Source organism: Danio aesculapii, chromosome 7, assembly GCF_903798145.1.
Source record: "Danio aesculapii chromosome 7, fDanAes4.1, whole genome shotgun sequence".
Taxonomy (NCBI): domain Eukaryota; kingdom Metazoa; phylum Chordata; class Actinopteri; order Cypriniformes; family Danionidae; genus Danio; species Danio aesculapii.
In genome coordinates, this window is record NC_079441.1 from 22,281,711 (window position 1) to 22,299,347 (window position 17,637).

At 36.9% G+C, this 17,637-nt stretch overlaps 3 protein-coding genes across 3 annotated transcripts in view; 1 reads left to right on the forward strand and 2 right to left on the reverse strand.

Moving 5' to 3' along the window:
* si:dkey-183c6.8 (protein O-GlcNAcase) overlaps window positions 1–6,486 on the reverse strand; it is a 29,327-nt gene extending 22,841 nt beyond the window's left edge. The window contains exons 1-2 of the mRNA XM_056461288.1: window positions 6,201–6,486; window positions 84–135 (exon numbers count right to left, since the gene is read on the reverse strand). Of these exons, the coding sequence (XP_056317263.1) occupies window positions 84–135; window positions 6,201–6,240 (92 nt within the window). The 5' untranslated portion in view covers window positions 6,241–6,486. The remainder of the gene's footprint in view (window positions 1–83; window positions 136–6,200) is intronic.
* A 1,400-nt stretch (window positions 6,487–7,886) lies between these two features.
* Window positions 7,887–12,187, forward strand: ccdc166 (coiled-coil domain containing 166). The gene is made up of 7 exons (XM_056461290.1): window positions 7,887–8,298; window positions 8,376–8,429; window positions 9,166–9,220; window positions 9,289–9,433; window positions 9,646–9,725; window positions 11,537–11,713; window positions 11,814–12,187. Exons 1-7 carry the CDS (start codon window positions 8,195–8,197, stop codon window positions 12,066–12,068), a joined length of 870 nt encoding a protein of 289 aa, XP_056317265.1. The 5' UTR covers window positions 7,887–8,194; the 3' UTR covers window positions 12,069–12,187.
* Window positions 12,072–16,734, reverse strand: si:dkey-183c6.9 (E3 ubiquitin-protein ligase TRIM11). The gene has a single exon (XM_056461289.1). The coding sequence runs from the start codon at window positions 16,646–16,648 to the stop codon at window positions 15,179–15,181; it is 1,470 nt and encodes a 489-aa protein (XP_056317264.1). The 5' UTR covers window positions 16,649–16,734; the 3' UTR covers window positions 12,072–15,178.
* Between the last annotated feature and the right edge of the window lie 903 nt (window positions 16,735–17,637).

The following is a 17,637-nucleotide window of genomic DNA, read 5'->3' on the forward strand; positions in this document are numbered from 1 at the left end:
CTGTGTTCTTCCAATAATAACACAAGTGCATACAAAAAGCAATCATTATCCCATTCTAAAGTGTGTTCAGATCCAATACTCACCACTGAAATAGTACCTTCCTTTGTTCCATTGACCAGGGTCGCCCATAGAAACCTGAGGAGTAAAATATACAAAAACATCACATATACAAAATATGCAGACAAAAACAAATACGTTTTTACGGAAGCATTTCATAACCGCCACAAAGCGTTTAGTATTTCTGTTTTTCTCCACCTCCTCTTCACTACAACCCACTCAAACAGACAAATTTTGGGAAGACTCAGAATTTTGGGCCCATACATACAGCACCATTCTGTACCTGTTATATAATAACAGCCATGGCAGGGTTCAATGCTAAGGATTTTTTTCTACTAGTCCAATAAGGCCAATGGTACAGATTTTTACTTGCCCTGTCAAAATTTTCACCGGCCCCACCAAAAAAAAGAAATAGCTATTTCTTAGCCACATAATTTAAATAATGTGTCAAAAATAACATCTGTGAATCTAGAATTTACATATTTTAAAAAAGTTAATAAATGTATAATGAGCTAAATTCAAAGTGTTATGCAAACAAAAAGATGGAAGTATGGAAAATGTGCAGGTATTTTATTGCAGTTCTAAATTATTTAACAAAAGGTGGCTAACTTTCCAAACTGACACCAAACTGTATAAAACATCACTTCATTTTTTGTCGTGTTGTACCCAGAGTGCGAATTATACATTGACGATCGGGGGTATCAACTTTTTTCGGTAGGCTATAGCAGTTTGGTAATACATGCTTCAGTGAATCAAATTTATGAATGTAAAATATATCTCATTTATTAATAAAATGTATAAGGTTTTCAGTGTTTTGAGGGATTTTTAGTGACTATTTTAAATGTTATCGTAGGTCAAACTATACAAATTGTCTTTTTTTTCTTCTTTTTAGGCTACAGGCAGATATAATCACCTATTGTCATGATTACCAGCGATCTAACCACCAGAGGTCGCTGGTAGACACTCACATTCACATAGACTACATCTTATGAACTACAAATTCAGTCATGCCACACAAACACACCTGCTCCAAGTCTCCACCGATTGGACTCCCACAGCTGATGCTGCTTCTAGACTGATTACACACACTATTTAAACAGCACACACAATCACTTCCTTTGCCGAGTCTTGTTTACCTGTAAAGTGACAATTCAACGCGGTTTCCTTAGTCTTGTTTCTCAGTGTTTTGACCCTTGCCAAGTTTGTCTGTTTGTCCATGTTCGCCGCCTGCCTTCCAACCTCTCGCCTGTTATAGTGACTACGATTCTGGATTTGCCTTTATTCATCTGTTTGCACCTGTGTTGACCCTTGCTTGCCTGACTACCGAATAAACCTGCACTTGGATCCTAACGTTGTCTGTCATCCACGTGTTACACCTATTTAACAAGAAACATGTTTTGTGAATACTTAAGATGTCTATTGATGCTCTAGAACTGCTAGTTTCAGACTGTTGAATGATATTTTTCCTAGCATTAGCATGCGCGATTACGCATTCACAATGGTATGAACCGTTATAGTGGGGTCAAATGTATATTTATATTATACATTTTTAATTATTCATATTTAAGATATAGATCAGAGATCCCTCCATAAATATTGTTTTGATGTCCTTAAGGGCGGATCAAGCCTTAATTGGTGGGGGGTCAATCCCCCCAAACCCCCCTGTAATTCGCACCCTGGTTGTACCCACGTAAAGTCAGAAACAGATGTTTTCTTTAAGCCTCATAATTTGAAGTTGCCGCCTTGTTGCCATCTCTTCACTGTAATGGTTGTTACCAGGTTACGGAAAAAATAACATGCTCACAACATCCAATCAGATAAGATGACCCGAAAGTCAATATAGTGTTTATGACATCACAGAGAAAGTAGGATCTTAAGACACAAATTGTTTCTTGATTATAAGACTGTATTTGCATGTAATTAACAAATAATCCTGCCTACTGTCCCGAGTATCTCTCACAGAGAGACCCCGGGCCATCTGGCAGTCCTTATTGTTGAGCCCTGCATGGTCATTGCCAGGGGTGAGCTTAAAGTAGAAGTGCAAAATGATAAGCATTAAAGTCTGTGTTTACTATATTTATGTATCTCTGATTATGTAATTCTGGTTAACAATTAATTCACTGAAAAAAAATTTGTTTTGATAATCTTCAATCAAATCTGACCATTTGCTTTTGCGTTAGAGTGTCTGTTCTTTTCTGCTGATGTCAGTTTTACAGCTTCAGCAGCAATATTCTTAATCGTGCCCCTCTTACCATTAGTTTGCTATAAGGGACAGATGCCAAAAAAGAAAGTCCCAGCAACTTCCTAATTCACATAGACTTTCAAGTTTTTAAATAAAATAAACTGCATCCTTTTTTAGAGCAGTCCATACATATTATTCAGTGTTTTTCTACTTTTCACAAGAAAACTACTTTTCACAAGAAACTCGCTTTAAACACTGCATGGCTGGTAACTTCACATGTCGATCAGGTGGTCTCTTTCTGTCTAAGTGGGTGTTTTTGGTGAGAATTAGCTGCAAAGGGAAGCATATTTTTAAAGAAAGCACAGTCTTTTGTTGAAGCTTTTGTTTATCCAGAAACATCATATTTTAAATTATTGGGTTAAATTTGACCAAAATAAAATGTATGTAATTCCTTAAATAAAAGAGTATTTAATTTGGGTAACATTAAAACAAGTTAATCCAGGTTACACACAGCTAAAGTCAACATTATTAGCTCTCTGGGATTTTGTTTATGTTTTCAAATATTTCCCAAATCATGTTTAACAGAGCAAGGAAATTTTCACAGTATGTCTGATAATATTTTGTCTTATTTGTTTTATTTAGGCTAGAATAAAAGCAGTTTAAATTTTTTCAAACCATTTTAAGTCAATATTATTAGCCTTATATTGTCAATAGTCTACAGAACAAGCCATTGTTATACAATTACTTGCCTAATTATCCCAACTTGCCTAATTATCCTAGTTAAGCCTTTAAATGTCACTTTAAGCTGAATACTAGCATCTTGAAAAATATCTAATCAAATATCATTTACTGTCATCATGGCAAAGATAAAATAAATCAGTGATTAGAAATGAGTTATTAAAACTATTATGTTTAGAAAAGTGTTGAAAAAATCTTCTCTTTGTCAAACAGAAACTGTGGAAAAATACACAGGGAGGCTAATAATTCAGGAGAGCTCATAATTCTGACTTCAACTGTATATTTACAATGTGCACCCAATCTTTCATTCATTCATTCATTTTCTTTTCAGCTTAGTCCCTTTATTAATCAGGGGTCGCCACAGCGGAATGAACCGCCAACCTATCCAGCACATGTTTTACGCAGTGAATGCCCTTCCGGCTGCAACCCAACACTGGGAAACACCCACACACTCTTGCACACACTCTCATACACAACAACCAATTTAGCTTATTCAATTCACCTGTACTGCATGTCTTTGGAATGTGGGGAAACCAGACCACCTGGAGGAAACCCACCCAATCTTTCAATTAGCTCAAACTAATATGTACTGAAAGTTCATAAAAAAATTCATAAGACACATCACATTTTTTTAATATTAAATTGCAAAAATGTTATACTGTAGAGTGTTACAGAGGGTGTTCTGAACCACACATCATTAAACCGTTCTAGAATTCTAGGATTAGATTTTGCTGCATTACGGGTAAGACAGTGGTTGGTTATCATTTATTATTCATGCTGGCTGCCGTTCTGAAGGGAAAACAAACCACGCATATATCACTGCTTGATTTGCTTCAGTAATTATCAATATGACATGATTGGTATGTCAATAATGAGTGTTGTTTTTATTATGCCCACTGTTAATGTATGTATGACAGTAACATAAAGACTGATTTTTACTAAAGAGATACTCTATCTCTTGGAAGGTGCTGTCCAGAATCATGTAACATTTGTGCACAGTTTCTGCTTTTATGCACAACTGTTGTAAAAATAAGTTGAATCAATGCAAGATGATTTCAACAAGAGAATAAACAATCACTTAATAACCGCAGAGTTCACAACATGTTGGTCTCGCAAAACATTATTAAAAGTTATCGATATAAATCTATTTCTCTGTGCTTCTACGAGGATACTGTATGTGTGTACAGCAGATTAGGGGTGTAATGGATCACGAATCAACCCACAGTTTGGAAGGCACGTGACCCGTGGATTAATAAGTTTTTTGAACTGGTAGGTTAATCCAACATTTATAACAGTTGAGAGAGACTGGCTCCCACGTCATTCGTGAAAGCATTTTCCCTGTAAAATATAATGATGATGGAAAAAGTTATGGTGGAACCTAAATGCTTTCTTAGGTTATTAAAGGTGTTTTCTGTCATTGTTTGTTAAGCCTGCATTAATGCATTCAGTTTGAGCTCCACAATTAAACATTAAAAGATTGTGATCTCAATTCAAACCCACGCGACATGAATGATAAATGATAATGATTTGCATGTTTATTAATTCTTTGAAGCGCTGCATTCAAATCTGCGTTTGATCGAGAGAAATTCAGTTTTTACACCTTTTCATTTAGTTACAAACTATTAAATAACATAAAAGTACTAGGATTACAGTTTATAGTTTAGATATCAACACTGATGTTTATAGGAAAGATTAAAATCGCTGTTAAATGGAACTTGACGGTGGTGAACGTTGTAGCAATTACATTGTTTAACCAATAGATGGCGAAAAACAACCATCAAAATTATGCCACTGAATAGGTTTTCAAAAATGATACACCTATAATGAACCGCCAACTTATCCAGCATATGTTTTACGCAGCGGATGCCCTTCCAGTTGCAACCCATCACTGGGAAACACACATACACACTTATTCACACACATACACTACGGACAATTTAGCCTACCCAATTGACCTGTACCGCATGTCTTTGGACTTGTGGGGGAAACTGGAGCACCCGGAGGAAACCCACACAAACACGGGGAGAACAAGCAAACTCCACACAGAAACGGCAACTGGCCCAGTCGAGGTTCGATCCAGCTGGTTCTTTCTTGATTTTTATTTTTTTAAATGACAAGTTCTAAGTTATGTTTGTTAAAACCAATGATTTTTGAGTAACATTTTTGTATAAATGGAGCTCAATTGACATTTGTCTTCTCCCTTTTTTTTTTGCTGACCCGAAAAATGAACCGATCTCTGACTCAAAAACCATGGTGTGATCTAAACCGTGAAATTTGTGATCTGTTACACCACTAATGTAGATAACTGTGGATATAATATGTATACTAAGATATTTGCTACACTGTAAAGAAAAATGCAGAGTTCCACACAATTCATTCATATTGTCCCAACAAAAATCGATTAAGTTAACTTTACATATTTGACAAATTTAAGTGGATTGAACATAAAAAAACGAGTTGTCCCAACAAAATCTTAATAATTGTGTTGTTTCAGCTCATTTAAAATAAATAGTTTGAACAAGCAATTTTTTGAGTGTATTGAATGCATGTATACGACATTACTTATTTATTTTTAGTCATATATCAAATAGCCTTATATCTATCTATCTTTCTAATCACTAGCGATGGCCCTGATAGTCGAATTTTCAGCCCAGTGTGGTCTTAAAGTTTCCAGCTGTACAACAGAAGTGGGTCAGTGAGAAAAAGCTACTGGAATCCAACAGAGTGACATTTCCAGTGGAGAAAAGACACAAATCGCCCACCGAGCCAATAATGTGATGCTGAGCTATAAACAAGAGTAAGGTCAATTAAGAGATATGCACAAACATGTGTGTGCGCGCGTGTGTGTGTGTGTGTGTGTGTGTGTGTGTGTGTGTTATAGTTTCTAGCCAGCTGCTTCCAATCACACTCCAGTATAAATATGGAAATAAATTCCCAGGATGCTCCACGGTGGCTATGATGAACTGTCCTACTGGCCCATAAAATGAAAAATGGGTTATATTAAAGGCTAATTTTGGGAGTCACTGCAGCGTGCTGTGTGTTGGTTTTTTTAATATCATTGTGTAGTAAATAACGTTTTGAATACGCAGAACCGTACCAATAGGCTTCAAACACTGCTACACCGCTAGAAGCACACAATTTAACGAATTAATCAAATTTATTTGGTCAAATTTGTGGCACTCATCCAAGCATTCCGATTAGAGATGTGTGCTCGTAAACTTACCCTCCACAACCCCACATAAGAAGTGTCGTCCCTCCATCATCGCTGTGATTGTCTTTCGGGATGCGGATGCTTCAGTTTCTCCGCGCCTCCGTCATCCGGACTGACTGAAGTCTTCAGCCCCGGCTCCTCTCCTCCGGCAACCGCAGAGCACGTGAACTGAAGCCGCAACCCATGAAGACAGAGAAGAATGGCGTTTATTATTGCGGTTATGTAATATTTTTTAATAGTCAAACATGGGCAAACTATATTCGGTGGACGCTTCTTGTGTAAGTCAGCCCTGTTCTGCCTCCTCCTGTCTATTCGCTCAATACACTCTACACAGTGTTGCCAGATCTCACAGCAATTTGCTTCCAATAAGGGTTTGATAATAAAATAAATAATAATTCTAGTGAAAATTTTTTAATATAAAAGTAATAACTTAATTTCCATTTGAATTTATTTAAAATACTGATTACTTAAAATGTTAATTTGTCTTTTACATAATAAATAACAGCAAAATGCAGTTTCAAATCTCCTGCTATGTAGAGAGAGAGGCATAAACTGTGAATGTTGCATTCAATGATATCTTTAAGTTATTTTTTTCGAAAGGTTACCTGCAATAATGCCTGTTATAATCAACAATGAAAACTTAAAAGACAATGATAGCTATTACTATTATATCAGTGCCCGCAAGTGGTAACCAACATCTGTAGATTTAAATTATCTCAAGCTGAGTCTATTCCCATTATTTGTTGGTGTTATATCATTCTCCAGCTGGAAAATGTTATCTAGAATTCCAACAAAATTCTTTGTCAGAATCCATCTTATTTTTTAACACATGTAGGCTAATTTCTTTGATTCTTTTTTTATTTATTTTTTATTTTTATTATTTTATCCTTGAACAGTAACAGAAAGACATTAATACTCTTTAGAATTACACAAAAGACTGCGATGACAATCAAATTGCCTACATTCACAATCTTTTCATCCTCGTTAATAATATTAAATAAATAAATAAATAAATAAATAAAATAACAAAAATTTACAAAAAATAAATGCTAAAAAACTTAAGTAGCAGGGGAGTTAAAGTTCTCAAAATATGAAACCAAAATCATCAAATGATGAATATAAAATCTTGCTGTTTGGCTTTTCATCTCTCTTTATGTCTTCAAATACATCACAAATTCTTATTTAAACACCACTAGTTTTAGGGAATTAAAAAAATTACATTTATGAATATAGAATTTTTATAATAACATCAAATTATTCATTATATAAGATATATTTTTATCCTTAAGTATTGGGCCAAACTTAATAATTTCCCATGAGAAGACCAGGCTTAAAGATATTTTCTGTTGTATCCAAACTAATACTTCGTCCCAAAATTTTTGTACCTCATTACATATTACTAATTTCTTTGATTGTATGAGATCTTTGATTCATTAGCACTTGCAGCTAATAAGTTGACTAGCAAAGTGAAGTAAACAATAAAACTGTTTGCCCAATAAACCAATTAGAATGAATGCAAAAACAATGACAAATATATTGTTTAAAAAAAAGAGTTAAATAAAATCTACATCTTTCAATATTTATAAGAGACATCATGTTAAAAAATACTAAAAAACAAGTCCAAGTAGCTTAACTTATAACAGAAGGACATGGCAACATAGCTTGCCCCACCTAGCGGTTAGCGTATGAAACATCAACACACACCACAAACATCAAACGCTGCTCCTTTTCACGAATTTTCCCAAATTAAACTGAATTCCGATCAAACTGGTCCTAAAAATGGTAATACGTCCAACATGTTAGTGTTATGTATTATCAGATAATAAAAAAACAAACGCTTGATTTGTGTGCGATAAGTCAGTTTAGCCTTATTTGTGGTTGTCTTGGTTACACCGTTCAACCAACTGTGAAAGTGAAAAGCGTCGGAACTTGATTAATGATAGTAAACACATCACAATTTCCTTTGTCTTAAGTTTGATGAAAGCGAGTTAACATAGTATTAAAGGATGTCAAAGAAGAAACGCGAGTCAAAGCAGCAGGAGGAAGCAAATGTCTCGTCTGAGAGCGCAGGACAGGATGAATCACAGAAAGAAACGCTGTTGCACATGGAGTAAGATGTCTGAAGAAAACCAAAGAAAAGTGACTCATTTTTAAGGTAGACAGTTTATTACTCTTTTCAACCCACAGATATGACATTCTTACTGAGGAGCTACGCACACTGAAGATGAGAGTTCAACAACTGTATCCTTTGCAAAAACAAAAAAACTGTTAACTCTTCATAACCAGGCCAGGACGGTGTGTTTTGGTTGTTTTAAAGACGTTTAGTGCACTTGTCATCTAGCCAGGCTCAGGGATCTGATGACCTGATGACAGACCACTTCATTCATCCACAGCGAAATTAACCCCCAACTTATCCAGCATATGTTTTACACAGCGGATGCCCTTCCAGCTGCAACCCAGTACTGGAAAACATCCATACACACTCATTCACACACATACACTACGGCCAATTTGGTTTATTCAATTCACCTACCCGGAGGAAACCCACATGAACAAGGGGAGAACATGCAAACTCCACACAGAAATGCCAACTGACCCAGCCGGGACTCGAACCAGCGATCTTCTTGCTGTGAGGCAACAGTGCTAGCTAACCACGGAGCCAGCTTGCCCAGACCACTTTATAGTGAAATTTATTGTATTTTTTATTACAAATACCCTGGTTTAACTATGGTTAGTGAAGTCTGTCTAAATCTGCGTACTTGATAATTAGTCTATTTTGGTCTGTTCCTAGACATTTCAGAGAGAGTATTAATTTAGCTGTGCTTTAGCCAAGAGGTTTATGTGTAGACATCTATTAGACTTCTTTTAAACACAAAAAATGTATGCTGGGATTTGTTAATTAATTAATTTATCCAGGTTTTTTCACCAACCCTGTTTTGACATCAAGTGTTTGACTGTTTAACACAGTCAACTCCAGACGAAAAGAAAATGACTTTCTTCAGAATGAGGCTGCGCAGACTCAAGTGGAAAGTGTAAGTTCTTACAAATGAATGATTGAATGAATAAATAAATAAATATTTTATCTATCTGTGCTGGGCAGGAAGAGTATATCTCATATCTGGCTAAGAGAGCAGAGAAGAGACAGACTGCAATAGGGTCTCTGAGTGATCAGAGTCATCAGGAACTTGAGAAGCTGCTGAGACAGAGACAGAGCATGCAGGAAAAACACGAGGAGAAGGCCAGCGGTGAGACAAGTTTGTATGAATGGGTACAAGAAATTAAGGATAAAAATTAAAGATTTATGTAAATGACAGAAAAAATTGTTTGTTAAATCTTTGCATTATTTCCAATTATACGATAAGTAAAAACTACAGGTAGTATTAGGTAATATTTGATTAGATACTATCAAATCACCAAAAATATTGCACTTAGTTAAAATGTGTGTTGGAGTTTTTAGAATTGCAAAAAGAGATCCTGCACATGGAACATCAGCTGGCCAAGCTAAATATGGAAATTGCAGACCTGAAAGACGTCAAGGTAGTCAATTAGTTTTTAAAAATTCAATTAAAAAGCTCGTTAAACTATTCAATTGTGTAATAGGTTTTTGTATTAATTGTATTCATAGAGGACCTTTTTTGTGCCAAACTCCAATTAAATGAATTTTTATGTAAAATTATGGGCCCTTCAAATCAGGGACAGTAACTGTGGAGATATGTGTAAAGATACAGTTTTAAAAATAAACACACAGATATCACAGTTGCAGTCTGAATTATTAGCCCTCCTAAATTATTAGCCCCCCTGTATATTTGTCCCCAATTTCTGTAACAATAGTTTTAATAGCTAATTTCTAATTACTGATTTCTTTTATATTTGCCATGACGACAGTACATAATGTTTTACCAGATATTTTTCAAGAATTCAATGTGGAATTTAAAGGCTTAACTACACTCTCCGGCCACTTTATTAGGTACACCTACCTAGTACCGGGTTGAACCCCCTTTTGACTTCAGAACTGCCTTAATCCTTTGTGGCATAGATTCAACAAGATACTGGAACTATTCGTCAGAGATTTTGGACCATATTGACATCATAGCATCACGCAGTTGCTGCAGATTTGTCGGCCACATACCAAAGGTGCTCTATTGGATTGAGTTCTGGTGACTGTGGAGGCTATTTGAGTTCAGTGAACTCATTGCCATGTTCTAGAAACCAGTCTGAGATTATTCGATTTTGGTCAGCCTGTGCAAATTGTAGCCTCATTTTCCTATTCTTAGCTGACAGTAGTGGTACCCGGTGTGGTTTTCTGCCTCAAGGTTGGACGTGTTGTATGTTCAGAGATGCTCTTCTGCATACCTCAGTTGTAACAAGTGGTTATTTGAGTTACTGTAGCCTTCCTATCTACTCGAACCAGTCTGGCCATTCTCCTCTGACCTCTGGTATCAACAAGGCATTTGTGGCCACAGAACTGCCGCTCAATGGATATTTTCTTTTTTTTTTTTTCATTGTCATTGTATAATGATGGTTTGTTCAGCAGACAACTGAAAAAAATATTGTTTAAGCGGGTTAATAATATTGACCTAAAATTGGTTAAAAAAAAAAAAACTGCTTTTATTCTTGCCGAAATAAAACAAATAAGACTTTCTCCAGAAGAAAAAATATTATAGGAAGTACTACAAAAAATTCCTTGCTCTGTTAAACATCATTTGGGAAATGTGTGAAAGAGAGAAAAAAAAATCACAGGACGGCTAATAATTCTGACTTCAACTGTATATGCTTGACCGCTGTACTTTCCTCCATATACTCAACACCTAAACCTTTTCAGATTTTGATTGTAATGTAATAATGTGCACCATTTGTAAAGCTGCTTTAGAATGATGATGGTGATGACAATTGATTATGGTTTCTAATATTTTTGTGTGTGTCTATGTGTTGTGATATGTATTTTTTTGTAACTGTCCTATGCTCCCTGTCTTGACCAGGACTCCCTGGTAGAAGAGATACTGTACTCAATGTGACATTCCTGGTTAAATAATTAAATAAATAAATGATAATTATTGTGAAAGCACTATTCAAATAAATTAATAGTCAATAAAATTAAAAATCTAAAAGTATAAACAAATATAATGATAACAGCTCAGTGCATCATCATTCACTTTTTTCAACTGATGAATGAATAAAAACATTGACAGCCAATCGTAATTCATCCTGCTTTGCACATTTAAATAGGCAGATGACAAAAACATTTTTTTTAAAAGAACAACATTGTGCAATTGATGCTACTATAATTATTGTTATAGTTGCTGTTGTAAACTGGCCTATATTTATACCTGCATGTGTGTGTATTGTAGACTCTACAACAGCAGCAGTCGTGTCGTATTGCAGAGCTGGAAAGGGAAGTGGCTGCCATGCAGAGTCATCATTCAAAGACTCTGCTGGCTCTCAGGAATGACTTCAAAAAAGAGAAGGAGAAACATGAGAAAAAGGCAAAGGAAAAAGTGCAAGCTTTCACTTTTTCCATCACAAAGGTGAGAGAGTGAGTGAGTGAGTGAGTGAATAAATTAACATGGCTGAACTGTCACATTACTGTTGGCATGACTAGGTCAACTGTATCTCCCATTTACCTAGATGGCAAAACACACTCTGATGTCCTATTCGAAGGAGGTGCTTGAGCAGAACAAAGGCATACGAGCGGAGTTAGAAAACCTGGCTCAGAGATTACACGCCCTACAAAGACAGCAGAAATCTCTTGAGAGCCATCAACGGCAGCTTCTGCAGGAGAAAGAGTATGTGCAAAAGCTCCATGCTCAACGTGTTTCCCAGTGCTCAAAATACACACCAGTGGGATTGATTGACAAACAAGAAGAGAACCCAAAACAATAATCCTTCAGTTACAACACAGTATTTATTAGTAGATGACTTTCAGCAAACATATGAAAACTATTTTGAGATTGAAGTATTTGCTAAAAGAATACTCTTTGGCATTTTACATTGCAATAAATAAGCTCATTATTCAAAACATTATTGATTTAAAACATTGATTACACTGCAGGTTTATATCTGCTTATGTTCAGTAGTTCATACTTGGCTAATGATTGATTACAAAGCTTGTTTGGCATGCTGTCCAGGGAGAGAGCACTGAGCTCATAAGATCCTCAAGCCCGGGACTCCCTCCCGTTTGCAGGCTGAGAAGGGAGTTTGAGCACAGGTAGGCCTCGAGAACTCCCCCCTTATTTAGAGCTGATGACAGATTATAAATTGCTATATAAAGATATACTGCAGGTTAAGAGCTCGACTACAGTGCTAACTTAAATTGATCAATTCACTTATGACACATGTTTTAGACTGTGGGAGGAAACTGGAGAACCCGGAGGAAACCCACACAAGCATGGGGAGAACATGTAAACGCTGCACAGAAATGACAACTGGCCTGTTAAGGATTTGAACCACTGACGTTCTTGCTGTGATGCAACAGTGCTAACCACTGAGCCACCGTGCCACCCTATAAAGGGAAAGGAGGAGGAGTAGGGATGAAAGGGGCGCTTCTTCTAGGCGAAGCTAGCTAAAGTAAGAAACTGGTTATTTATACTGAGTAACTGCGTTTACACCGAAGGTGGTGAGAGCGGCAAATGTCGCTCTGGCCGACCTGGCGACAATGCTGTCTGCCTTCAGCTCCGATGGAGAGAGCGTCAAAATTTGCTACATTGATCTCGTATTTAAAGGGGCCGTTGCAGCATATCAGTTACATTCCTGCATAAAACATGCTTTCTAGCGTGAAAATGTTGCGCACTTTTTATCAAATTCATTTAACAATGGAAGATTGAGTTGCACGTGGTGTGGCTTTGCTCCACTTAATTATCCAATGTGACCATATGTCTGAAATATCCTGAAGCAGAAATGAGATGTCGCATGAGATTCACGCTGTTTTAAAGATATATAACATTAATGCACATCACTCGCCAGTAACTTTTTAAATGTGTGTTCCTGTAAGAAAACATTGCAAATAATTGGAAATCCGGCTACTGCAAAAATCAAACCATTGGGAACAACTGTGATCGGAACCAGAGTTCACAGGATTGTGTTCTCTGGACTCCTCTCAAGCGTTGGACTTCATTTTGATTGCTTGCCGCCAAACCGCGTCATAACTCATTACTATAAAGTTGACTTGATTTCAACTCTCCTAGACACCCACACTGGCGAAGATGCGCCGCGCTGCTCCTCGCTGCCATTCATTGAAAATGAATGACTTCCGGTTACTTTGACGCTCTCGCCGCTTTCGTTGTGAACGTACAGTAAGGAATCATCTGATTGGTGAATCATGCATTAGTTAATGCAGGACCAGCCGTGATCAATCATAAGCACGTGCTCCTCTCGGAATTAGTTTAGAAATAAACTTCACTTATCAAAGACAAAAGTGACGTGCTGATTTACATGCTTAAGTTTGCCACAACAAATATCTCATTTTAAATTCTCTATTACGACAGAATGCCTGTTATGAGTTTCTACAGTAACACTTCTTGACAGTGATAAACATATGCATGACAGAAATATATTACTCAACATTTCTTAACATTGTAAAACCGAGATATTACATTCTGGTTGACAAAGAAATGAAGCAGGCTTAAAATCATCAATTATTTATAGACAGTTATTTTTGTATTATTTCATTGTCTTCTTAAAACCTAGACTAATTATTATAATTAGTATTTAATAGTCATTTTTGTTTGTTTTATTTATTATTGTCCCAAATTTGAAAATATTCTGAAATTGTTTGAACTTGTATTTATCTGAATGTATTTTTGCAGACTTATGCTGAGCTCAGACTGCATGATTTTAGCCCTGATTTTGACTCGCTAACAGGTTTTGAGAAATCGCAGACAAATGCCTGAAATCACAGGCAAATTCACATCAGTAACAATCACGTAGTGTGAACTATCAAAGACGCGATCTGACAGAATCGCTGATGACTCAAATCATGCCATGTGAAGTGTATTCTGATTAAAAATAACGTTGGCGATTACCTTCAGCCAATAAGAGAGCAGCATCCATTAATTTATTCATTCATTTTCTTTTCAGCTTAGTCCCTTTATTAATCTGGTGTTGCCACAGCACAATGAACCGCCAACTTATACAGCACGTTTTTACGCAGCAGATGCCCTTCCAGCCACAACCCATCTCTGGGAAACATCCACACACACACTCATTCGCACTCATACACTACGAACAATTTAGCCTACCCAATTCACCTGTACCGCATGTCTTTGGACTGTGGGGGAGACCAGAGCACCCAGAGGAAACCCACGCGAACGCAGGGAGAACATGCAAACTCCACACAGAAACGCCAACTGACCCAGCCAAGGCTCGAACCAGCGACCTTCTTGCTGTGAGGCGACAGCACTACCTACTGCGCCACTGCGACGCCGAGAGCAGCATCCATTAGTATGGGTATCTGCAGGCCAGCGGGAGGTTAGGGCAGAAGTTAAAAGGGCTTATTTCCAGTCTATTAGGACCCAAGAAATGGATCTAGTGGAAATTTGGCAGTCAAAAAAGAAAAAAAGTTGAAAAGAAAATGCTAATTCCCTTCAAAAGCCAGGTGAGCAAAATAAGTGCATTTTCTATCCCATTAAAGGCCTCTTTCTCATTATATAGTTAATAACAAAAGATACGTGACCTTGCGGTGTTACCATGTCACTTCTTGCTTGTGTTTGGTTGTGAGATGTAGTTTGTGGACCAAGACAAAGTTGTCGGCGATTCTTAAAGTCATGTAAACTTTAAGCATAAACTCTTAAAGCATAAACACAGCCCCAACAGAATTCTACCCCATATAGTCATGCAGTGTGAAAACATCTGTAATGCAACTACTTTGAAAATCGTGAAGTCTGAAGTCAGTATTAATATCATTCTCATCTAAACTAAGCTAATGCAGTAATATTAGTTTTATGTTTGCTCTTCCAGCATTTTATTCATTTACATTTTTATATATTTCTAACTGATTATTTATTGAGCACACACAGTAATTCTGTAAATGAATTGTCAGCTTGTTTCATGCCTTGTTGGTCCCAATACATCCTGTGATCCACTCTCTGGTTTGGTCTGTTTTGTAGAGTAGAAGTTGTATGTTCCAGAGTAATAAACGGGCAAAGATTTTGCGTGTATCGGTCTGCTGTGAGCTTACACAGTAACAATCCTTTTGTTGGTTTGTTTCTGCTGTAAATGGTTAGAAGATTTGAAGAATTGTCCCAGATTACTTCTACCTTCCATGAACCAGTAACATGGAATTCCTGAGAAATTGTCAGTGTCTCAAATGTATGGCACCGTATTTGTCTGGTATAATAATCTGAAGAGTGTTCCCTCGCACCTCCTTTTTGTAAAGATAAGAGACGACTATTCTCTTTCTTCAGTCCAAATACATTTACATAGTTCCCATCTCTGGCGTTGGTGTCACAAAGGCCAATGGTCCAATCAAAATGTTCAGAAAGATTGAGAAACCAGCGCAGACTGCATGTTCTATTTGTTTGCTGGCAGCGAACAGTCTGGGTTTTCAATGGGGCTGGTGAGTTGTGGATGCCAGATGAGTTGTAGAACAATGTTTTGAGATCTTTAGACAGTGTCATCCCGGGGCCTAAAGTCTGGGGGTCAAAGGTCAGCTCTGAGACTGCATTTGGTTCATTCTCTGCAAATGGATGAAATTCAGGGTCGACAAAAACAAGAAACTTTCTCTGGAGTCTCTGCACCTGCTTCTCAATATGTTGTACGTTCATTCTGATTTCTTTGATTGATTTCATGCTGTCAGGTTCTGACTCCAAGCCCTTTTTTAAATCCACTATGCGAGCGTCCATTATAGCTTTGTGTACACTTGCAAATTTCTGCAAGAAGTTGAAATTATCCTCTTCCTTTAGAGCCGAACTCACAGCTACATCAGCCATCTGAAGAGCCCTGAGTCTGGCTGAAACTGAGGTCTGTAAACGTTTGAAAACCAGATCCTTCAGGGCTGATTCAGTCTCCATCAGCTGACGGAAGCAGCTCTCCAGAGCCTGTGTTTGGTTTTTGTGCCACATTTCCAGCTGCTTAGCCTGCTTCTTCCTCTGTTCCAGTGTCTTCTTCTCTTCATTTAGTTTATCCACAAGCTCCAAGTGAGCGGTCGGTAGCGTCTTCATGTTATGCAGCCGATGTCCTTTCTCGATGGCGCAAGACATGCACACCAGCACATGGTCATCCAGGCAGTAGTATTCCACCAGCTTACCGTGAGCTGAGCACTTGCTGGCTATTTGACCACTGGAACCTGCTTGCACAGGGCTGGTCAGTGCATGGGTCTGCAGAAGAACTGGAGTGGTCAGGTGCGTCTGCAGATGCTGAGCACACATTGAGATTTCACACTTCAGGCAGGTCTTCAGCGCCGGGGTTTTCACCTCCACACATAAATCACAGCTCACAAATAAAGCTTTCTTGTGAAATTTAGACATATTTGCTGCTGATAATAAAATTCTGATTAATTTTGTGATGGTTACAAATGTGCTCTTTCTTTCTCACTCTTTACTCACTATGAGCCTGTTAGGTAAAACTCTTCTTTATGTATATATACCGGATGACCTTTGCTTGCGTTTTACAGTATGGGACATGTTAATTTATAACTAATGCAATGATATTTGCTAGGATACAGATGTTTATGATGGCTCATTTTGTGACCTTTATTCTTTTACTACTTTATGAACAGCACGTTGTTCTGATATACAGACATTTCTGCTTGATCCACCCTTCCACGTGATTTTATGAGTTTATTATTGACAAGATAAAAATACATTAGACATGACTTATAGCAGCTCTTTATCAAGTTCAAGTATTACTCTGTTATTTATTTAGTTATTAATTCATTATTTGTAATGTTTAAAATAAACTTCAATTGCATTAAAATTTACTTTAATAATTTAATGTTTCTAAAGCAAAAAAAGAGACAATTGTTACTTCAAATGCTAAAACAGCACTGTTATAGAAACAAATAGAAACTGTATGTGTATTAACAAGTATATTATGTATTAGTTTTTTTTACAGACGTCACTTTTGCAAAACTCTTCATACAATTCTCCTAACCGACTTTCAGCTTGGCAAAGCAGTTCATTTCAGATTCAAAATGCACTACAACTACCAAAACACTTTATTCAGGTCTCAAATAAACTCATTCTTCCAGAACACTAGCAAAGGTTGACAGCTGACAAACACACCTGGTCACCCATATAACAATGACCTAAAATCACTAAAAACATGTAGCATTACACAGTGTTTTCTTGTTAAAACAAGGACACATCTCACAATTGCAATATATATTGTTTATAACTGCAACATATGTTACTGGAATGATTCAGACATGATGCAGAATTCGTCAATATTTTATGTAGTTTATTTATTTATTTATTTATTTATTACAGGTTTTTTTTACAGACACTAGGACACATTT